The 23,253-nt window shown below is 44.8% G+C and overlaps 1 protein-coding gene across 16 annotated transcripts in view; it reads left to right on the top strand.

Annotated features, from left to right (window-relative positions):
• LOC115141261 (pleckstrin homology-like domain family B member 1) overlaps positions 1-23,253 on the top strand; it is a 109,114-nt gene that overhangs the window by 60,819 nt on the left and 25,042 nt on the right. For 14 of the 16 annotated variants that reach the window (XM_065000288.1, XM_065000282.1, XM_065000281.1 and 11 more), the window contains one exon: positions 7,435-8,984. In XM_065000288.1, the coding sequence (XP_064856360.1) occupies positions 7,435-8,984 (1,550 nt within the window). The other 2 variants (XM_065000294.1, XM_065000293.1) reach the window with 2 other exon arrangements.

The raw sequence follows: 23,253 nt of genomic DNA, 5'->3' as shown, positions 1-23,253 counted from the left end.
TGCTGTGACATGCACTGTCACCTTGGGACCTTTTATAGACAGGTGTGTGCCTTTCCAAATCATGTCCAATCAATTGGATTTACCACAGGTGGACTCCAATCAAGTTCTAGAAACACCTCAAGGATGATCAATGGAAACAGGATGCACCTGAGCTCAATTTCTAGTCTCATAGCATTTGGTATGAATTCTGAAGTAAATAAGGTTTAATACATTTCCAAAAACCTGTTTTTTTGCTTCATCATTACGGGGTATTGTGTGTAGATTAATCCATTTTAAAATACAGCTATAACGTAACAGAATGTGGAAAAAGTCAAGGGGTCTGAATACTTTCAGAGGGTACTGTATGATGATTGTATTTTTTTATTTAACCTTTATTTAACTAGGCAAGTCAATTAAGAACAAATTCTTATTTACAATGACGGTCTACCCCGACTCTGGGCCAATTGTGCGCCGCCCGATGGGACTCCCAATCATGGCCGGATGTGATACAGCCTGCAATCGAACCAGGGACTGTAGTGACGCCTCTTGCACTGAGATGCAGTGCCTTAAACCCCTGCGTCACTTGTGAGTCACACACGCCGTGTGTTGGAGTATCAGTGTGCGTCGTGTGTAGAGTCCTGTGAGTGTGCATAGACAGTGCAATAATAAGAATAAAATACAAAGGTCAACTCAGATAGTCTGTGTAGCCATTTTGTTAGCTATTTAGTTAGCTATTTAGCAGTCTTATGACATGGGGATAGAAGCTGTTCAGGTGCCTGTTGGTGTCAGACTTGATGTACCGGTACCGCTTGCCGTTCGGAAGCAGAGTGAATAGTCTATGGCATGGGTGGCTGGATTCTTTAATGATTTTCCGGGCCTTCCTTTTACACCTCCCAATATAGAGGCCCTGGATGGCAGAGAGCTCAGCTCCTTGGTCTTACTGATGTTGAGTGAGAGGTTATTGTTGGGGACACTGCCAGGCACTGACCCCCTCCCTGTAGTCTCTCTCATCGTCGGCAGTGACCAGGTCTACCACCGTCGTGCCGTCATCAAACTTGATGATGGAGTTGGAGTTATACGTGGCCACGCAGTCATAGGTGAACAGGGAGTACAAGAGGGGACTAAGCACACACCTCTTTGTGGCCCCTGTGTTGAGGGTCAGCGTGGCAGAGTTGATGTTGCCTACCCTCCCCACCTGGAGTTGGCCCGTCAGGAAGTCTAAGATCCAGTTGCAGAGGGAGGTGTTTAGTCCCAGGGTTCTAAGCTTGGCGACGAGTCTGGAGGGGACAATGGTGTTGAAAGCTGAACTGTATTTAATGAACAGCATTCTCACATACAGTAGGTATTCCTCTTATCTAGGTGGGTGAGGGCAGTGTTGATTGCAACTGAGATTGCGTCATCTATTGATCTGTTGGGGCGTTATTGCAAATTGGAGTGGTTCTAGGGTGTCTGGGGTGATGGAGTTGATTTGTTCCATAACCAGTCTCTCAACGCACTTCATGATTACAGATGTGAGTGCTACAGGGTGGTAGTCATTGTGGCATGAAGCCTTAGAGTTCTTGGGAACAGGGATGATATGATGGTGGTCATCTTAAAACATGTTGGGAATACAGACTGGGACAAGGAGATGTTGAAAATGACCGGGAATATACCTGCCAGCTGTTCTTCACATGCTCTGAGAAAGCGCCCTGGAATACTCACGTTGGCCTTGGAGAGCGAGATCAAACCCAATCTTCTGGGTCGGTGGCGGCCCTCACACCCGGTACGATGTTGGTATTATCAAGGCGTGCATAGATTGCATTGAGTTTGTCTGGTAGAGAGGCATCGTTGGGCACATCACGGCTGGGTCTTCCTTTGTAATCTGTTATCGCTTTTATCCATAATCTCATGTAGACTGGCCTACCCGCACTGTATCTGCAAGCTGTGGGCTAGAGCACAGGTTCCCAGACCAGAGTAGAAATTTGCATATTTTCTTCATGCAGATTCTAGAATATTTACATGAAAATCTGTCGCCAATTGGATGGAAACCTAGCTACGGTGATAGTTTTAAATTAAAATGGCAAAAATAAACAAATAGCTTCTTAGCAAAAGGCTATTTCTCATACACAATTTATCTTGGACAGTCTGGGAGTGGTTTGAGTTAGGGAACTAATTGGAGTAGCCTAATGGGAGGGATATGTAACTTGACAACTAGCTGTCATTGACAGAGGGTCGAAACGCTCTTTGTTATTGGTCTATTAATTTACTAATTTACTTGCTTTGGCAACATTAACTTATGTTTTCCATGCCAATATAGCCCCTTGAATTGAATTGAATTCATTTATGCTGCCTAATTTATTTATTTTATTTAACCTTTATTTAACCAGGTAGGCAAGTTGAGAACAAGTTCTCATTTACAATTGCGACCTGGCCAAGATAAAGCAAAGCAGTTAGACACATACAACAACACAGAGTTACACATGGAGTAAAACAAACATACAGTCAATAATACAGTCGAAAAATAAGTCTATATACAATGTGAGCAACTGAGGTAAGATAAGGGAGGTAAAGGCAAAAAAAGGCCATGGTGGTGAAGTAAATACAATATAGCAGGTAAAACACTGGAATGGTTGATTTGCAGTGGAAGAATGTGCAAAGTAGAGATAAAAATAATGGGGTGCAAAGGAGCAAAATAAATAAATACAGTAGGGAAAGAGGTAGTTGTTAGGGCTAAATTATAGATGGGCAATGTACAGGTGCAGTAATCTGTGAGCTGCTCTGACAGCTGGTGCTTAAAGCTAGTGAAGGAGATAAGTGTTTCCAGTTTCAGAGATTTTTGTTTTGGGGGTGACCAGAGAGATACAGTGGGGCAAAAAATTGTTTAGTCAGCCACCAATTGTGCAAGTTCTCCCACTTAAAAAGATGAGAGAGGCCTTTAATTTTCATCATAGGTACACTTCAACTATGACAGACAAAATGAGAAGAAAAAAAATCCAGAAAATCACATTGTAGGATTTTTTATGAATTTATTTGCAAATTATGGTGGAAAATAAGTATTTGGTCAATAACAAAAGTTTATCTCAATACTTTGTTATATACCCTTTGTTGGCAATGACAGAGGTCAAACGTTTTCTGTAAGTCTTCACAAGGTTTTCACACACTGTTGCTGGTATTTTGGCCCATTCCTCCATGCAGATCTCCTCTAGAGCAGTGATGTTTTGGGGCTGTTGCTGGGCAACACGGACTTTCAAATCCCTCCAAAGATTTTCTATGAGGTTGAGATCTGGAGACTGGCTAGGTCACTCCAGGACCTTGAAATGCTTCTTACGAAGCCACTCCTTCGTTGCCTGGGCGGGGTGTTTGGGATCATTGTCATGCTGAAAGACCCAGCCACGTTTCATCTTCAATGCCCTTGCTGATGGAAGGAGGTTTTCACTCAAAATCTCACGATACATGGCCCCATTCATTCTTTCCTTTACACTGATCAGTCTTCCTGGTCCCTTTGCAGAAAAACAGCCCCAAAGCATGATGTTTCCACCCCCATGCTTCACAGTAGGTATGGTGTTCTTTGGATGCAACTCAGCATTCTTTGTCCTCCAAACACGACGAGTTGAGTTTTTACCAAAAAGTTATATTTTGGTTTCATCTGACCATATGACATTCTCTCAATCTTCTTCTGGATCATCCAAATGCTCTCTAGCAAACTTCAGACTGGCCTGGACATGTACTGGCTTAAGCAGAGGGACACGTCTGGCACTGCAGGATTTGAGTCCCTGGCGGCGTAGTGTGTTACTGATGGTAGGCTTTGTTATGTTGGTCCCAGCCCTCTGCAGGTCATTCACTAGGTCCCCCCGTGTGGTTCTGGGATTTTTGCTCACCGTTCTTGTGATCATTTTGACCCCACGGGGTGAGATCTTGCGTGGAGCCCCAGATCGAGGGAGATTATCAGTGGTCTTGTATGTCTTCCATTTCCTAATAATTACTCCCACAGTTGATTTCTTCAAACCAAGCTGCTTACCTATTGCAGATTCAGTCTTCCCAGCCTGATGCAGGTCTACAATTTTGTTTCTGGTGTCCTTTGACAGCTCTTTGGTCTTGGCCATAGTGGAGTTTGGAGTGTGACTGTTTGAGGTTGTGGACAGGTGTCTTTTACACTGATAACAAGTTCAAACAGGTTCCATTAATACAGGTAATGAGTGGAGGACAGAGGAGCCTCTTAAAGAAGAAGTTACAGGTCTGTGAGAGCCAGAAATCTTGCTTGTTTGTAGGTGACCAAATACTTATTTTCCACCATAATTTGCAAATAAATTCATGAATAATCCTACAATGTGATTTTCTGTAGTTGAAGTGTACCTATGATGAAAATTACAGGCCTCTCTCATCTTTTTAAGTGGGAGAACTTGCACAATTGGTGGCTGACTAAATACTTTTTTGCCCCACTGTATACCTGCTGGAGCGTGTGCTACAGGTGGGTGCTGCTATGGTGACCAGCGAGCTGAGATAAGGGGGGACTTTACCTAGCAGGGTCTTGTAGATGACCTGGAGCCAGTGGGTTTGGCGACGAGTATGAAGCGGGGCCAGCCAACGAGAGCGTACAGGTCGCAGTGGTGGGTAGTATATGGGGCTTTGGTGACAAAACGGATGGCACTGTGATAGACTGCATCCAATTTATTGAGTAGGGTATTGGAGGCTATTTTGTAAATTACATCGCCGAAGTCGAGGATTGGTAGGATGGTCAGTTTTACAAGGGTATGTTTGGCAGCATGAGTGAAGGATGCTTTGTTACGAAATAGGAAGCCTATTCTAGGTGTAACTTTGGATTGGAGATGTTTGATGTGAGTCTGGAAGGAGTGTTTACAGTCTAACCAGACACCTAGGTATTTGTAGTTGTCCACATATTCTAAGTCAGAGCCGTCCAAAGTAGTGATGTTGGACAGGCGGACAGGTGCAGGCAGCGATCGGTTGAAGAGCATGCATTTAGTTTTACTTGTATTTAAGAACAATTGGAGGCCACGGAAGGAGAGTTGTATGGCATTGAAGCTCACTTATACAAAATTAGTTGAAATTTTAGGCAGTCTTTTCAAACTGCTCTTACACTCAAAATGTATTATAAGAATTTAGACAAATTCACAGTAATATTCCAAGCTCATAGTGTGGAAATATATATAAAACACGTTTTTGACTGCACTGCCCCTTTAAGAAGAAAAACAGACGCCATAGTTCCCGCCCCGGTAAACTACCAGGCTGTCACATCAGCACGGTGGACAGGGAAGGGAGGGGGAGCGAGCTAGCAGGGTAGCGGCGCCTGGCACACGAAACCCGGCTGGAATATCACTCTGTCAACCTTCCCGGGTGCGGAGAGCCGGGTAGGCTACGACAGGCTTCGGTAAATGCAGCTTTATTGAGGTAGAAATGCCGGCTCCAGCGTTTGTTTTTTTAGCTGGGTTAAAAGTCATTATATCTTATTCGCAGGCTTGCCCATTCATGTAAGTACTGATAATTATTCATATTTACCGCTGTCCAGGGACAGAGACTAATGTATTTTCACGGTCATTCTCTACGTTTTTGACATTGTGGGTCTATTCATCTTCTGAGACGTTTGACAATCGAAATGCTGGCGACATCCTACGACCATGTGGCCTGTTCTGGGATGAAAAAATAACGGGGAAAATGAATAACCAAGTAACCGACAAAATATCCATATAATTGTAATTTACACCAACATGTATTGGGGCCATATGGTGGTCGCGCTGTCACTCAAAATTACATGATGCTTGAATAGTTTTTCTGCTTGGCAGATGAAGAACTCTGGTTGAGTCATTGTAGAAAGACCAGGCAGATAGCCTACTCCCAGCTCTTTGCTGAACAAATAGTGCTTATGCATTATTTGTAAAGCCTCTTCATCATCCAGGGCTATGAGGTCATATTTATGAATAGAAATCAAAATGAAAGGTGGTTATTTACTGCATTGATACACAGTAGCTTGTTTATTCTAGACTGAAAGTACCCTATTTGAAACAGAGCTGTATTTGGAATGGCTTTCATATTTGACATGTGCATGATGTCCATGTTACAGAAATATGATCATATACATATTCACATGCATACAGTACATATTTCCACATACAGTACATATTTCCACATACAAGAGTTGCCAAAGATGCATGATCTCAATAATTTGTTTATATATACTGAGTATACCAAACATAAACAAAAATAATAATATTGAGTTGCACCCCCCCACCCCTTTGCCCTCAGAACATGCCTCAATTTGTCTAGTCGACAAGGTGTCGAAAGTGTTCCACAGGGATGCTGGCCCATGTTGACTCCAATGCTTCCCACAGTTGTGTCAAGTTGGCTGGATGTCCTTTGGGTGGTGGAGCATTCTTGATACACACGGGGAACTGTTGAGCATGAAAAACCCAGCAGTGTTATTTTCACATACATCAGATAGGTGCAGTGAAATGTTCTTTTACAGGGTCAGCCATAGTAGTACGGTGCCCCTGGAGCAAATTAGGGGTAAGTGCCTTTCGGCGCAGGTATTCGAACCAGCGACCTTTCGGTTACTGGCCCAACGCTCTAACCGCTAGGCTTACCTGCCATCATACAAATGATCACATTGCTTGTTCCTGATTGCAGCCTATTAGCATATCATATTAATACCATAGATTACACCTGGATGTCCCCTTGTGCTCCCTAATCTACAACGTTGACATTATGGGGAGACTGAGGGTTGCCTGCGATTTCGATTGAATTACTACTGTGCCCTTGCTTGCGCTGCTCTCCAGCCACACAGGAATTGAGTTCTACTGGCACATTTTCCCCTCAATCTTTCCAAAGCCTGTCTTTTGCTGCCTTTGTCGCTCTCTCTCTCTCAATCTCTCCCCCTGTTTCTCTCACTCTCTCTCAATCTCTCCCCCTGTTTCTCTCACTCTCTCTCAATCTCTCCCCCTGTTTCTCTCAATCTCTCCCCCTGTTTCTCTCACTCTTTCTTGGTCTCTGTCGCCGCTCTGTATCTTTCTCTCTCTTCTCTTTCCTTTTTCTCATTAGCATTTCTTCATGCAAATTGTGATTTGGGTGGATTAAGTTGGGCAGTGGGCAGGTTTAAATTTAGAAGCGCTCGAAGGTAATTGATGGCTTAAACCAACCAACCAACCAATAAAACATAGAAGCCAATTGAAGGTACTTGTGCTAAAGGCTTAGGTTCTATAATAAAAGTAACAAGGCACTTTATATAAATGAGTGGTGGTGCAACCGCAAGATACAGTCCATTTATTAACTTTACGGTCCATTCAATTCTCTCAATATCATCTCATTATCTATTCAGCTCTTAGAGCTCATGTCTGTTTCTATTTGTCATGTTTTCAGGGATATACCATACTGAAAAAAAATGTTTTAACCGTATATATTGCAGTGGTCATAGTCTTCACTCATAGTATAGCCTAGTGAGTGATATTAGTTCTGTTTTCCCTACAGACTCAAAGAGCCTGGTCAATGGGAACCATCAATCAGGAGCATCCCAGTCACACCACCCAGCCCCCGGTGAGAGAGTCCCACGCTCCGAGCATAGTGCCATCGTCAGCTCCATCGAAAAGGACCTCCAGGACATCATGGACTCCCTAGTCATGGATGATCCCCAGCCTTCCTCTTCAGACTCAAAAAATCCAGACCACCCCATCCCCCACTCCCCGCTGTCCCCCATGGTCAACGGAGGAGGCCGCCACCTCCTCTCCCCTCCCACCAGCCCGGGGGCCATGTCAGTGGGCTCTAGCTATGAGAACACCTCCCCGCCCTTCTCCCCTCTGTCCTCTCCCTCGGCGGCCAGCAGCGCAGGCAGCTACACCAGCCCTTCTCCCAGCGGCTGCCTGGACCCCCAGGACCTATCCCTGCCCCCCGTGCCGGTCCGCTCATCCAGCTACAACTACACAACTACACCACCCATCCCCCAGCCAAGGACCATAATGACAAACTACAGCCCCGGCGGTGGGGTGCAGAGGGTTCCTGAGAGCCCCAGGCTCCAGAGGAAATGTCTCCTGGAGGCCCCCCAGAGCCCCAAGCCGGCCCGCAGAGGCCAGAGCCTGGACAGCCCAGGGGTGATGGGTTCAGAGAGCCCCAGACTGACCCACCTATCTGTTGCATCAGCCGATGCCGGGTACATGGGCAGGAACGCAGTGCCAAGTAACCCCAGACTCACCTCCAATTTCTCCTACGCCGCCACGTCTTCCTCCCCATCCAGTCCCAGGACGAAAGCGGGCAACATCCTCCAGGAGCGTCCGGCCAGCCCCTTCAGAGAGCAGGTGGACCGCTCCCTCACCTCCAGCTCTTCCAGACAGCTGCTATCCCAGCCCAGCAGGGCCTTCCAGCCTCCCCTGGACCCCATCGTCCACATAATCCAGGGGGGCTCTCCACTCCAGCAGCACCACCCCTTTCCCCACCCTCTCACGCTGCAGCCCCCAAAGAGCCCTCGGCTCTCCCACAGGAACCTCGACCTCAGTGGCGGTGGTAGCAGCAGCATGAGGGAGCTCCCCCCTCTCAGCCCCTCCATGGCTCGCAGAGGGGTGCCTGTTCTCCCGGGGCCTCTCCCTGGAAGTATCCCCATGTTGAGAACGCCCGAGAGCCCATCATCATTGGGGAAGTTGGGAGTCCCGGAGAGCCCCGGGCTCCGACGCAAGGCCGGCTCCCCCCCGGAGGACCAGTTTGGCGGCAGTGTGGTCCGAGCCCGCAGCCCCTCCCCTACCTTGGGGCTGATGATGATGGAGAGCGGGGGAGGGGGAAGGAAGGCCAGCTTTGGGAACGCCCTCTCCCCTGCTTACAGCCTGGGCTCCCTACCTGGCTCTTCGCCTCTCGCCAGCCCTAGGGGCCATAGGAAGATGTCCGGGGGCCCCCGGGATCAGAGGGGCCCCCACCCGGGCATGCGGGAACGGAAAAACAGCATCTCTGAGATCAGCGACAACGAGGACGAGCTGTTGGAGTACCACCGGCGCCAGAGAGAGGAGAGGCTCAGGGAGCAGGAGATGGAGAGACTGGTAAGTGTAGTAGCCTACTGTTAGCTTTGAGTTAGGCTACCTATCCACACAATTCATCATTGACCTATGTGGTACAGGGTAATCGCAAACTAGAAGTTATTTGAAGTAATGCTGTCAATTCAATTACCATTCATTTTGATACTGGTCCTCAAGGAGATAACTCGGCTGCCTGAGAAATATGCCCCTTATCCAGCTCCTGACGTTGACACAAAAATCTCTGTCTTTCTGTCTCCGTCTCTCACGCCACTATCTATCAAATAAAAATAAAATATGAAAGGGTGTGAAATTCCCACCCTAAAAAACAACAACAAAACCTGAAGTTTCTTAGCAACTGGATCTGCTGAGCTGTAGTTCGGCTTATAGCCTTTTTTTTTTTAACCAACATTTTTAGTCTGTCTCCACTCAAGTGTTCCTCCACATCACCAGATAACCATTTGTTTAACCTAAAATGATGGGAGTGGAGAGCACCGTGAAGTCCAAATTTGTGAGGAAAAGCGAGGAGTGAAACTATCTTAACTGCTGACGTGTGGTGACGGAGCGGCCATGTTTTTCCAAAGCAACCCCATTGTTAGTTGTCCCTTTTGCGCTAAAGGGAGGGAGGGAGCAGTAGACTTAGACTTATGTCCCTAATGAAGCGCCTGAGACAATGACCCTTAAAATACTTTTATATGCTTTTATATGCTGTGTGATAAACTCTTTTCTACCTCCTTGTATTAGTAGTAATAGAATGACTAGAATGGGGAACCCCCTTCAAAACATGACAATATGAAGGTACAGTCATGGGTGCATTCTATTTCTATGAGTAGGGTGCTTCTGCCAAAATGAGGGTCGAGGAGGAATGACGTGCCCTAGCCTCTCTGTGTATACTGGGCTACCCTATGGTTCCCAACAGGAGCATTACTTCCATTATACAGCAGTAAAACCATGTCTGGCAATCCCAGAATGGACACAATCTGTCTTTGTCTCCTCTGTCACCCCCATGTGTTGGAATAGGCTGTAGCCCTAAATGTTAGAGAAATGTCTTTCTCAATTCAACGAGAAAAGCAATTGTCAGGAAGAAGGCAATTTTCAAATCTAGATCAAGTTAATAATAGTTCCTTTTTGATTAAGGACAACAAGATCCCCCAACCTTTAGGCCTATCAGTTCAATTGTATTTGCGATTCTCTCTGTATGGATGGGGTTTCAATTGAAATGATGGTTATTACAGCGAACCATAACGACTTTTGGTCTTAACCTTGTGCCATTAGACTGGGAAATATTGACAAAGGACAGAATGTAAATAGCAGAAGGAATAACAGGGAATGTACATACTGTAAGCAGTGGTGTAAAAATACTTGAATGTACCACATAAGGAGTTTTTTTTATGGTATCTGTACTTTACTTTACTATTTATATTTTTGACAACTTTTACTTCACGACATTCCTAAAGAATATAATGTACTTTTTACTCCATACATTTTACCTGACACTCAAAAGTATTTGTTACATTTTGAATGATTAGCAGGAGAGGAAAATGGTCTAATTCACACCTTTATCAAGAGAACATCTCTGGTCATCCCTATTGCCTCTGATCTGGCCGACTCACTGAACATGCAGGCTTCTTTTGCAAATGATGGCTGAGTGTGCCCCTGGCTATCTGTAAAAACAAGAAAATGGTGCCGTCTGGCTTGCTTAATACAGTATAAGGAATTTGAAACTATTTATACTTTTACTTCTGAAACTTAAGTATATTTTGGTAATTACATTTACTAGTAATACTTATTTAAAACCAAATACTTTTAGACTTTTACTCGTATTTTACTGGGTGACTTACTTGAGTCATGTTCTATTGAGGTATCTTTTTACTCAATTATGACAATTGGGTACTTTTCCCACCACTGTACATAAACCATGCAGATAAGTAATGTAACTTAGAAAGGGAGGTACTACGAATGTGGACAGATTGTAGAGACTTTGTCACCTGCAGGTCGGACTTTCAAAATGTAAGAGGGGTGGTTTGGTGAATTACGTAATGCCTGCGTGATTAGTAAACTAGTCTGAAGCCAGAAGGTTTGCATTAGCTCCCTGAGCAAATGCCTAGGCTTTAGCTTAGTGCCTAGGCTTTAGCTTAATGAGCTAGCTATCCCATTTATAACAAGATTAAGCCCCTGGCATATGAGCTTTGCAACTGGTATGCTAGTATTTTCATTGCGAGATCAAGAGGGGAGTACGAGTATTATATGCATTCATTGTGAACCCAGGTGTGCTCAGCTCATGCAGCACTGAATTAAGGATTTGGATCCCGTAACCATTATTACCATGAGGTATTAAAGCATCCGTTTAAATCCACCCAAAGATTCTGTTCTGTCCTGGTCTTTGAGATCCAGCAACAAGACCCAGACCGAACTGTGCAGAGCTAACCATGACATAAGGTCCTTGTAAGTGGAAGGCGTTAGACTCCTGCCGTGGTGAGAGACGGCGAGAGGCAGTGCAGCGAGCCAAGCGTGACACAGGTCCTCAGTGTCTCTCACTGGAGCTGCCAGTGGGGGGGGTGGATGGGGACGTCGCCATGTGACTGGCACAGTCATTTCTTTTGGAGGGGCATGGGGGGAGGGGAGGTGGGGGGCAATTTACAGTCCATTCATCAAGGCAATATTTGCTACACTTTCTGTACCCAAGGACCGTCTGTCTGTCTGCCTGCTCGCCGTCTGTCCATCTGTCTGTCAGAAGTCAGTCTGTCAGTCTCCCAGCAACATGCTGCAGGTCCGGCCAGGCCAGGGGTAACTAACTGCCCTTTGTCGCTGAGTTATTTCCGGATGCAGTCAGTCAGACCCTGGGGATCAGTGTCATGCCTGAAGCAAAGGGGTATGCTGGGTACAGCTATCTATCCCTGCAGAGAGAGGCAGCACAGGCTCTCTGGCGTCCTGATAAAATAACAGCGCTGTTTACACATAGGACTTGTTTACTGTACCAAGGATACTCAATTATTTCTGTGATCTGGGAAGACGTTTATGTGTTCTGTGGCCCGAGAAAACACAAGTGTTCACCAGGGACGACGTCATTCATACCATCTGTTTACAATGTTTATACAGCGCCTTTATTCTCTTTCATCCAAGTATCGTGTGTCACATAAACCAGTGAAACGGTATCTTAAGATGTTATTTTTGCCAGCCAATCAGAGGTGAGCTCTATGTCATGTAGGAGTCCAGGCAGTTAAGGAGATAATTTCTCACATCTGAGCTGCCTTTGAGTTGTAGTGCTATACATGGTTGATTAGTGAAGCGCTGCCTTGGCCAACACACTAGGCATATGGCGTTCGTCACTGGCTGACTGTCAGACAGACAGGGTTATGAAAACGGCAGTCTACTGAAGATGACCTCAATGTTGTAACGAGTGGTCCAAGTATGACGACACCACATATTCCATTACCTTATAATTCTGACGTTTCGTCATGCTCGCAGGGACATTTCTAAACGTAGCTAAACAAAAATAGCCACATTTGTTTCAGCTGACTATCTCAAAATGTGCACGGATACAATTTAGACTATTATTGTTAGTTCTCTCTAGCTCGAGGGGAAATATTTGTTCTCCCGAAGAGTTTAAGACCTTCATTGAAGTTTCTACACTGCTTTACCTTGAGAGCATTATTTCCTCTCTACGTCGGTCTCTTTCGGCCCCTCTCTTTCCCTGTCTCTTGTGCAATTCTGTCCGGGAAGAATTTCCATCGAAGGGAAAGACATTTCAGAGTCGGTGAGGATGTCAGAGAGAGCGGTCGCCTCTTCACGGGAGAGAGCGAGGTCTTCTCTGCATGACTGGCATCCTTGTCAGTGTTCACATGGATTAGCACACCAAATATACCCAGCGCACCAAACATATTCTCGCCCGTATCGTCCTGTCATCGGGGCAGCATGGCCTAGGTTTAGACCGAGAACAATGGCCTCTCTGTCACTGGTCTAGTTCTGTGGTCAAGCAGCTGGGGTTGATTTTAATGGTGTTTTAATATTTTGTAGTTCTACCAGTATATGACTTTATAATTCTAACTACCATTAGGCCTAGAATATGAACCATCCATGAAGGCTTATACGTGCGTGTGTGTGTGGCGGGGTTTAAAGCACGGTGGGTATCGAGTTTACTAGCATGGGCAGATTATAGTGATCCTCACAGCTGGATTGAGAAAAGAGAGTGAGAGAAAGGGTGGGGGAAGATACTGTCTACTCACTTCATAGATAATCTGGGTCAGTGGCAAATCTCTCATTCAGACTCCTTTTGAAGGGACGCTGTTTTCATCTAGTCTGTGTAAATATGCTCCGTGTCTGTGTGTAGGTTCTCTGTGTCAGTTCTACCGCCCCATTGTCACGATTTTCCAAATACGACACGCTACCATGCTGTTTTAAAGCAGTCGTTGGTTGTTTCAGACGGCATGTGATGGGGGCACGAAGATATGTCAGGCTATCTGCATTCAGAGAACATTCAGGGAAGGGGGAGGTCATAGGGCTGTCACAATTATCATGTAAACTGACAATTTTGGGCATAACCGTGAACTGAAAGATGTTTTCGTCATAACCGTCTTAATACATTCATTTTAGATGAAGGGGGATTCCACTTTATATTCAAGTAGATAAAGTTTACCCAATAGCAGTTTTAAATTTTTACGTTTAATTGGGTGAATTATTTTACAAGCAGATCGGCACGGTTGAGTGGAGACCCATAATTTCCAAAAGTTGCAAGCGATCAAAACATTTGTTTTTGAGACAGGTGTCACCAAAGCTGTTGTTGTATTCCCTCGTAGCGAGTTTTCAAAGATGCATTACAAGAGCAAAACATTTTGTTTTTATACAAATGTAAATAATGCCAGTAACCGCAGCCATTTTCATGACAATTAATTGTTACCAAAAATTCCACAATTGTCACAGCCCTAGGAGAGGACACCTTTGTCTGAAAAAAGGAAAGTTCAGCCATTTTTAACAAGAAAAAACAAAAACGTTGTCTAAGAAAGGCTAGTCTTTCCACTAGAGTTGGTATTCTCACCTTACTCTGTTTTAGTAGAGCTCCATCTCTACAGTCTCCCAAGGGAGTGCAGAAACAAGTCTCAAGACCAGAGCATTGTAAACAAATACCTCTGACCCCTCTCCCTAGTTTCTAAGCCCCTCCCACTTGGCCTGAGGACAGGGGAAGGATCTCCATCTGAGCTCGGTTCAAACGTGAGGTGAATGACTGAGAACAGAACCTAGCAATAGAACCATAGTAAAGCCACAGTTTACTGTACATACTACACTGATCTAGGACCAGTAATAGATTGACGTAAAGTCCTCAGTGGAAACGGATCGGAAGCACACAGAGCGGGACAGAGCAGGGACCAGCAGGAGTGTGTGTTCCTGCGTGTGCTGAAGTTGGTGGGTGTGTTTTGTTCCATGCTTTTTACGGTTTGAAACCGTTTTTAGACTTAGGAGATTTGCGCAACATGCACAGCTAGATTACATTAGTAGAAGCAACGTTTTACATTAGGCCTGATCTCCAAGTCTGTATTGTTGAATTAACAATAGTTGTGCTAAAATGATCTTACTTGAGTTGATTCAATTCTCCCAGAGAAACATACCATGAAACTCTTACGCTTCCTTTCAAAGGGCATCCTATTCACTCACAGTCAAACACCGTCAGCTTCAAGACACCTGCGTCTGTCACTGAGAGATTGTCTTGACTCTAGAGTCGTGTTCATTAGGAACCAAACAGACTGAAACGGGGGAATAATTTCCATTGTAAGGAAACCAATATGTGATTTTGTTATTTGAGTGAAATGACCCTTTTAATGAACACAACCTAGGCCACAGTGAACTCCAACCTGAGGGTGTAAATGCTTGGAGGTCAGGGGTCATTCTTCTGCTGTGTAGCTGTGAGGTCTGAGTTTAGCTAGTCGACATCCTGCCGTGCCAGTGGGTTCTGTCTTCTCAGACGGACCCAGCTGAGAGAGGGAGGAAGAGAGCACGAGAGAGAGACCGTATGTTAGTTCAACCTCACCTGGCCAAACCTGGTCTTATGAAGATCGTATAAAGCATGCTGCAGTATCAGAAAAGCTGTTCTAGTTGTATGGTGGTGTAGACTTGGTGCTTCCATGGACTCCTGTAGTGCATTGTTTTGCCTTTTAGATGTTGTGGAGTGGATGTCGGGCACAACGCACATTTGCTGCCCTATAGAACTAGCCTATAGGCTAGCACATATCTATTTGTAAGGCTTATGCAGTACCCAGGGGTTGGAAAGGTTTGTCAAGCTAGTTAGCTTCTAAAATGGCACCCTATTTTACCCTATGGGACCTGGTCAAAAGTAGTGTACTACAGAATATAGTGAATGGGGTACCATTTGGGACAGCACAACATGCTGCTGGAGGGCTAGTCTTCCATGTGGCTGTTTGAAGCTGCCGCTCCAATTAGCACTCAGTGTAGATGAAGGGGAGGAGACAGGTTAAAGATCATGGATTGTGTGTGTGTGTGCCATTCAGAGGGTGAATGGGCAAGACAAAAGAATGTTCAAAGTGCCTTTGAACACGGGGTACGCTCAACAGTTTCCCGTGTGTATCAACAATGGTCCACCATCCAAAGGACATCCCAGCCAACTTGAAACAACTGTGGGAAGCATTGGAGTCAACATGGGCCAGCATCCCCGTGGAACGCTTTGACACCTTGTAGAGTCTATGCACTGACACATTGAGGCTGTTCTGAGGGCAAAAGGGTGGAGTTTAACTCAATATTAGGAAGGTGTTGTTTTGCACACTCGGTGTAATTTGACCATGCCATCAGAAAAGGCGTCATAATGACGTCATTGTAACTAGTTTGCTCACTGGGAAAAGGATGCAGAAGTGCATAGCAAGAAGGACAGAAGACGGAGAGAGAAAGAGGAACAGAAATAAAGTAGAAAGAAGAGCGAGAGACTGACACATCACTGATTCAAAGAAGGCAAAAATGAGGAAGAGATGCTTGGATTCAAAGAATAGGCTTAGTCGTTTTAATTGCTAGGGAGAGTGGCACGGTGGGAAAGATACTGACTTACTCAAAGGAAGAGGATGTTGCGAGAGTGAGGGAAAGACCGAGTCCCGGTGCTCGGGGAATGCCTGGAAAAAGCTGGCTAGAAATGAGTGTGCCGGAATGTCCCAACGAGGAGCATCAATCACTTTCTGTAAGATGCCGACTCCATGCCATTAATCCTCACTCCAGACTCTTTTCCAGATCTCTCACATGCCAAACAATTACCCTGACATTTTACTGCAGCGTTATCTTCTTTGACTTTCTTAACTGTACACTTCATTTACTCGTTTCGTCACTTCCACTCGGTTAGCTTAACAGGCTAAATACATTCTGCTAATATGATAAGGAAAGCTAATGATGCATAGAGCGCTTGCCGCGAGTTTGTGTTGTGCGGTCACAATTTGACCAATTGTAAATGGCGGTGGGAGGAAGAATGACTCCGTAAACATAGCAGAACAACGTGAAATATCCAGGAATGAGTCATGGCTAATTGGAACGTTGGTGGAAAGAACTGCCATCTCCTGAATTGCAACCAGTTTGACTATAGAGCAGTACTGTCAACCTGGACCTAGGCTTTTCTGGGTCTGTGGGTTCAAATCCCAGGTTGGCCATAGTAGGGATGGACCCTGCTATGGGTCAGTATTTCACTTCTCATAAAGTATTTTCCTATGGAGCAGATAGACTCTGGATGTGGCTTAGGCTTGTGGCTGAGCTTATTCCTTTAGTCACGCTTTAGCAGATAAGGAAAGAGGCCCATATGGAATAAGTCTCTAGTTTGGCTGGGAAATCCAGTCCATGTTCCTCCTATTAGCAAGCTGGACCTGCTACTACCGCACAACGCTACCTCAACGCTGAGGCAACATCGAATTAAACTCCCATCTGAATAGGTCGGAAATGAGAACATGCAGTATGTACACTAGGTAGGAATGTGAGTCAGAGGCTTGTTGTTTATTGAGGGCACTAAAGGTCTTTCATTGTCAGCCCAACACCTCCCTGTGTACACAGGTCTGGAGACAGTGGAAGGGTTTGAGGGTGGGACTCTGTAGAAGGCTTGTGTTTGTTCATCTGTCTCAGGGAGAGAGACTTGGATTTGTTTGAGTGTGATTTCAATGAGCCTCACTGACCTCCTAGAGCTGTGCCTTTTCACATGTCCACAATGAGAGTAAGTAGCCCACTTGGATTTGCTGACTTTTATTTGCTGTACTGTAGATAATCAAATTGAATTTTCATTGGCTGATTCATTGATTGGTTGATTTCATAATTGATAGTTGTTTTTAAACTCTTGAACATGGTGAACTTTATACAACTAATTAAACAACTTAGTTATGAGGGAGTCTAATTGAATAATCGAAATCTATAACACAATCTTTGAAATCGGTTGACCAGTTGTCTCTATTCAGATGTATGTAGCTTTTAACCCGTTTCTGATTATTCTCACTGCTTATACTATATAAAGCGTTGCAGATATTGTTTAGTATTAGGTCTGTGGCCTACATATACTGAAAAAATATATACATTTGTGCACAAAATGAGAGTAATGCGCTATTAGTGCGTCTTGAACAATTCTGGGATCTTTTATTTCAGCTCATGGAACAGGGGACCAGCACTCTACATGTTGCATTTATATTTTTGTTCAGTGTATATTTGACCTACATAGTGTTGTGTGGATGCTGGTTGTGGAACTCAAGGAAACTCTTGGAATTCTATGTGTCACATAATGAGTGTCAATGCACTAGACTAGTGGGAGCTAGACCATAAACAGCCATGTGTTTAATAGACAGTGGATTGGAAGCCATATGCTACAGTATGCTGTTATTGGAACCAGTCAGTAACTTAGACCTACAGGGATCGGAAGCTGCAGGATCAGAGTGGGACTCCGTGTGGGCCAACTTGGAGATCCACACTCCGTGTGGGCCAACTGAGTCGCCCTCGCCTCCTCTCCACGGGTTCCGACTATGCCACCAGGTCTTTGTATCATGTGCATTAAAGGTTCTAGGAAATCTCTAGTAACACCTTGCCTCAGTCGTGCCTTTTCCCCGGGGGAGCCAGTTAATGACATCTACGGAGACCGTTTGAGGCTCATAAACTGAGGGAATTTATATATTTTTAAGGTTGCACTATGCAGAAATCGCTCTGCCGTTTTCTGGTTGCTAAAATGTTAGTTTGCCTAATTTCAATTTGTGACAAAATAAGCTAGTATAGTGTAGAGAATCATTGTACCATCTAAACCGCTGTTAGATGTATTTTCCATAACCAAAAATATTGTTTCAGCTGAGGTACAAAACCGAAAGTACAAGACGCATAAACAAAACTTAATAACGTGAAGCATAGAAATGGCTCAAAACAAAAGAGGGGACTTCATGCTCAAAGAAGAGTAGAGGTGCTGAAACAGTGCATTAGAGATGAGGTGCTGAAGCAGTGCATTAGAGGTGAGGTGCTGAAGCAGTGCATTAGAGGTGAGGTGCTGAAGCAGTGCATTAGAGGTGAGGTGCTGAAGCAGTGCATTAGAGGTGAGGTGCTGAAACAGTGCATTAGAGGTGAGGTGCTGAAACAGTGCATTAGAGGTGAGGTGCTGAAACAGTGCATTAGAGGTGAGGTGCTGAAACAGTGCATTAGAGGTGAGGTGCTGAAACAGTGCATTAGAGGTGAGGTGCTGAAACAGTGCATTAGAGGTGAGGTGCTGAAACAGTGCATTAGAGGTGAGGTGCTGAAACAGTGCATTAGAGGTGAGGTGCTGAAACGGTGCATTAGAGGTGAGGTGCTGAAACGGTGCATTAGAGGTGAGGTGCTGAAACGGTGCATTAGAGGTGAGGTGCTGAAACGGTGCATTAGAGGTGAGGTGCTGAAACGGTGCATTAGAGGTGAGGTGCTGAAGCGGTGCATTAGAGGTGAGGTGCTGAAGCGGTGCATTAGAGGTGAGGTGCTGAAGCGGTGCATTAGAGGTGAGGTGCTGAAGCGGTGCATTAGAGGTGAGGTGCTGAAGCGGTGCATTAGAGGTGAGGTGCTGAAACGGTGCATTAGAGGTGAGGTGCTGAAGCGGTGCATTAGAGGTGAGGTGCTGAAGCGGTGCATTAGAGGTGAGGTGCTGAAGCGGTGCATTAGAGGTGAGGTGCTGAAGCGGTGCATTAGAGGTGAGGTGCTGAAGCGGTGCATTAGAGGTGAGGTGCTGAAGCGGTGCATTAGAGGTGAGGTGCTGAAGCGGTGCATTAGAGGTGAGGTGCTGAAGCGGTGCATTAGAGGTGAGGTGCTGAAGCGGTGCATTAGAGGTGAGGTGCTGAAACGGTGCATTAGAGGTGAGGTGCTGAAACGGTGCATTAGAGGTGAGGTGCTGAAGCGGTGCATTAGAGGTGAGGTGCTGAAACGGTGCATTAGAGGTGAGGTGCTGAAACGGTGCATTAGAGGTGAGGTGCTGAAGCGGTGCATTAGAGGTGAGGTGCTGAAGCGGTGCATTAGAGGTGAGGTGCTGAAACGGTGCATTAGAGGTGAGGTGCTGAAGCGGTGCATTAGAGGTGAGGTGCTGAAACGGTGCATTAGAAGTTGGGGTGCTCCACCATTAAAGCTATTTTTAGGAACTAGCTCTGCTTGCAAAAAACATACTAGCAATTTGCTGGAGAAAGCAAAGCCCTGGCAACCAGTCACTGAACATAAGATCAGAATATCCCATAATGTGCAGGTTGCAACACTGTCATGCTGATTTATGTACAGATAAACACCATGGTTTTTTATTTTTTTAAATTTAACTAGGCAAGTCAGTTAAGAACAAATTCTTTATTTACAATGAAGGCCTAGGAACAGTGGGTTCAAGGGCAGAACGACAGATTTTTACCTTGTCAGCTCTGGGATTCGATCTAGGAACCTTTCGGTTACTAGTCCAATGCTCTAACCACTAGGATACCCGCCGCCCCCGAGCTATTACAGCAACATAAATCTGTCTAGGCTCTTTGAACCTAGCCAGACAGTAGGCCTACTATGTTCAGTCTGGTGGAATGACACAGCGATTATGTTGACTGTCGCTTAACTTCTAACAGTATCAAAGAGACAGTCTGCAAAAAGTAAACATGCCCGAAGTGAGGTGGTGGGAATAGAGAGAACATACAGTATACTTTCTCTGCAGACCTGGGTTCAAATAGTATTTTCTTCCAAGTATTTAAGCAGCACTGTCTGGCAATTGTATAGTCCCAAAAGTGTAAACCTGCCGGTATGGCACTCCAGGCAGGGTCGATCAAATGCTCAAAGTATTTGAAAACCAAAACAAATGCTATTTGTACCCAGTTGTGATTCTCTATAGCCCAGGGCCTTGCACTACCAGCCAGGTCCTGTTACATGGTATGAGAGAAAAGGAGAAAAGCTGCTGGATTTGTTGTGCCATTCAAACTTTAAAACCCCAGGAATGCCTGCTGTCTGTATACTTTGTCCCTTAGTAGACTACATTCTTAGCAAACAAAAAATGCAAGAACAGGAGACGCCACATTTCCTATGTTTGCGTCAGCTGTTGATGTTGTCAGGCCTGCATTTATTAGGCTTAATTCCCTAATCATTGAATCCAGAGAGGGAAGGCACGGTGGCATTTTCAGATGAAAGCCAGTGAGATGTGGGTGTTGTGCATTGCAAATGGAGGCTCCACTGTTGTTGTGCTTCCCCCTCATATCTCTAGTGAACATATTGTAGCCCAGGGCTTGTTCTTCTAACCCTCTGTTAAGTAAAGCTGGCTGGCTCAGATTACAGGTTAAGCTAATGTAGGGTTTGGTGTGTAGAACCCCCATCAGAGGACCCCACTTACCTACATCACAGGGGATGAGGGCACATCAAACAGGTCTAGAGCCTGCCTCCCCCTACCACCTGACAACATTAGTCATGTACTGCATGTATCCCTAGTTAGTTAGGTGTAACTAGTTTGTTTTGGTTGAGTAATGTTGATCTCATGGAAATAAAAACAGCACCACAAAGTTGATCAAAACGTCTCCTTCGTCTGAAAGTGCAAAACATACCTCATCTGGAAAAAAAAACACATTTGTGATTTACATTTTATAATATTATTTGTCTGTGTTTCTGTCCGATCATTGTATTCTACTGATTGCCTAATACCCCTTTCACACTGCTTAGTCGAGCCGAGCTGTACTGAGCTGGCCCGGTTACCTTAACTGTGCTGGAATGAATCATGTAAAAAGACAATCCAAGTTCAAGTCAGTACAGTTGGTTTCGACACAATAGAGTGAAAAGGCTACTAGTGTCTCTGTCAGACCAGAGACGCTGCGTCTGCAGCCCGGGGTTAACAGCAGGGGCCAGTTGACCTTTAGGGGTTAGAGGTCACCTCAGATGTCACCTGGTGATTCAGCAGTCCATCACTGCTCAGAGGTGGGCCAGCACAGAGCTTAGAATGTCACCTGTTTCTACAATCACTGTGTTTGTGAGACCCCCTGAAAAGGAGCTCTGGAGATTGGCAAGCTGTTGTTTCAGGGGTGCATGGGCATAGAGGTTAACCGATTATGATTTTTCAACGCCGATACCGATTATTGGAGGGCCAAAAAAAGCCGATACAGATGAATCGGGCGATTTAAAAAAAGTTTTTTTTTAATTTAAAAAATGTGTTAAATAATATTTTTTTACATGTATTTATTTGTAATAATGACAATTACAGCAATACTGAATGAACACTTATTTTAACTTAATATCATACATCAATGAAATCAATTTAGCCTCAAATAAATAATGAAACGCGTTCAATTTGGTTTAAATAATGCAAAAACAAAGTGTTGGAGAAGAAAGTAAAAGTGCAATATGTGGGCTCAAACCAGGAACACATCGACAACAGCCAAGCTCGAAGCAGCGTTACACATTTTTTATTATTCTGTTATTTTACCAGGTAAGTTGACTGAGAACACGTTCTCATTTGCAGCAATGACCTGGGGAATAGTTACAGGGGAGAGGAGGGGGATGAATGAGCCAATTGTAAACTGGGGATTATTAGGTGACCGTGATGGTTTGAGGGCCAGATTGGGAATTTAGCCAGGACACCAGGGTTAACACCCCTACTCTTACAATAAGTGCCATGGGATCTTTAATGACCTTAGAGAGTCAGGACACCCATTTAACATCAGAAAGACGGCACCCTACACAGGGCAGTGTCCCCAATCACTGTCCTGGGGCATTGGGATATTTCTTTTTTTTAGACCAGAGGAAAGAGTGCCTCTCCAACACCACTTCCAGCAGCATCTGGTCTCCCATCCAGGAACTGACCAGGACCAACCCTGCTTAGCTTCAGAAACAAGCCAGCAGTGGTATGCAGGATGGTATGCTGCTGGCATAATACCTTTGACCCATGCAGCGCAAGGGGAACAACTACTCCAAGTCTCAGAGCGAGTGACGTTTGAAACGCTATTAGCGCACACCCTGCTAACTAGCTAGCCATATCACATCGGTTACACCAGCCTAATCTCGGTGGTTGATAGGCTTGAAGTCATAAACAGCGCAATGCTTGAAGCATGAAAGCATGCTGTTTGAATGAATTCATGCAAGCCTGCTGGTGCCTACCATCGCTCAGTCAGACTGCTCTATCAAATCATACACTTAATTATAACATAAAAAAACACAGAAATACGAGCCTTAGTTCATTAATATGGTCGAATCCGGAAAGTATCATCTCGAAAACAAAACATTTATTATTTCAGTGAAATACGGAACTGTTCCGTATTTTATGTAATGGGTGGCATTCATAAGTCTAAATATTTCTGTTACATTGCACAACCTTCAATGTTATGTCATAATTACCTAAAATCCTGGCAAATTAGTTCGCAACGAGCCAGGCTGCCCAAACTGTTGCATATACCCTGACTCTGCGTTCAATGAACACAAGAGAAGTGACACAATTTCACCTGGTTAATATTGCCTGCTAACCTGGATTTATTTTAGCTAAATATGCAGGTTTAAAAATATATACTTCTGTGTATTGATTTTAAGAAAGGCATTGATGTTTATGGTTAGGTACAGTCGTACAACGATTGTGCTTTTTTTGCAAATGCGCTTTTGTTAAATCATCCCCCGTTTGGCGAAGTAGGCTGTCTTTGTTAGGAAAAAATAGTCTTCAGAAAGTTCGCAACGAGCCAGGTGGCCCAAACTGCTGCATATAACCCCAACTCTGTTGCAAGAGAAGTGACACAAAGAAATTCATATTAGCAGGCAATATTAACTAAATATGCAGGTTCAAAAAATATATATTGTGTATTGATTTTAAGAAAGGCATTGATGTTTATGGTTAGGTACACGTTGGATCAAC

The sequence above is a fragment of the Oncorhynchus nerka genome, linkage group LG14 (genome assembly GCF_034236695.1).
Source record: "Oncorhynchus nerka isolate Pitt River linkage group LG14, Oner_Uvic_2.0, whole genome shotgun sequence".
Classification (NCBI taxonomy): domain Eukaryota; kingdom Metazoa; phylum Chordata; class Actinopteri; order Salmoniformes; family Salmonidae; genus Oncorhynchus; species Oncorhynchus nerka.
The sequence above is the reverse complement of the archived record's forward strand: the minus strand, read 5'-3'. Positions and strand labels throughout refer to the sequence as shown.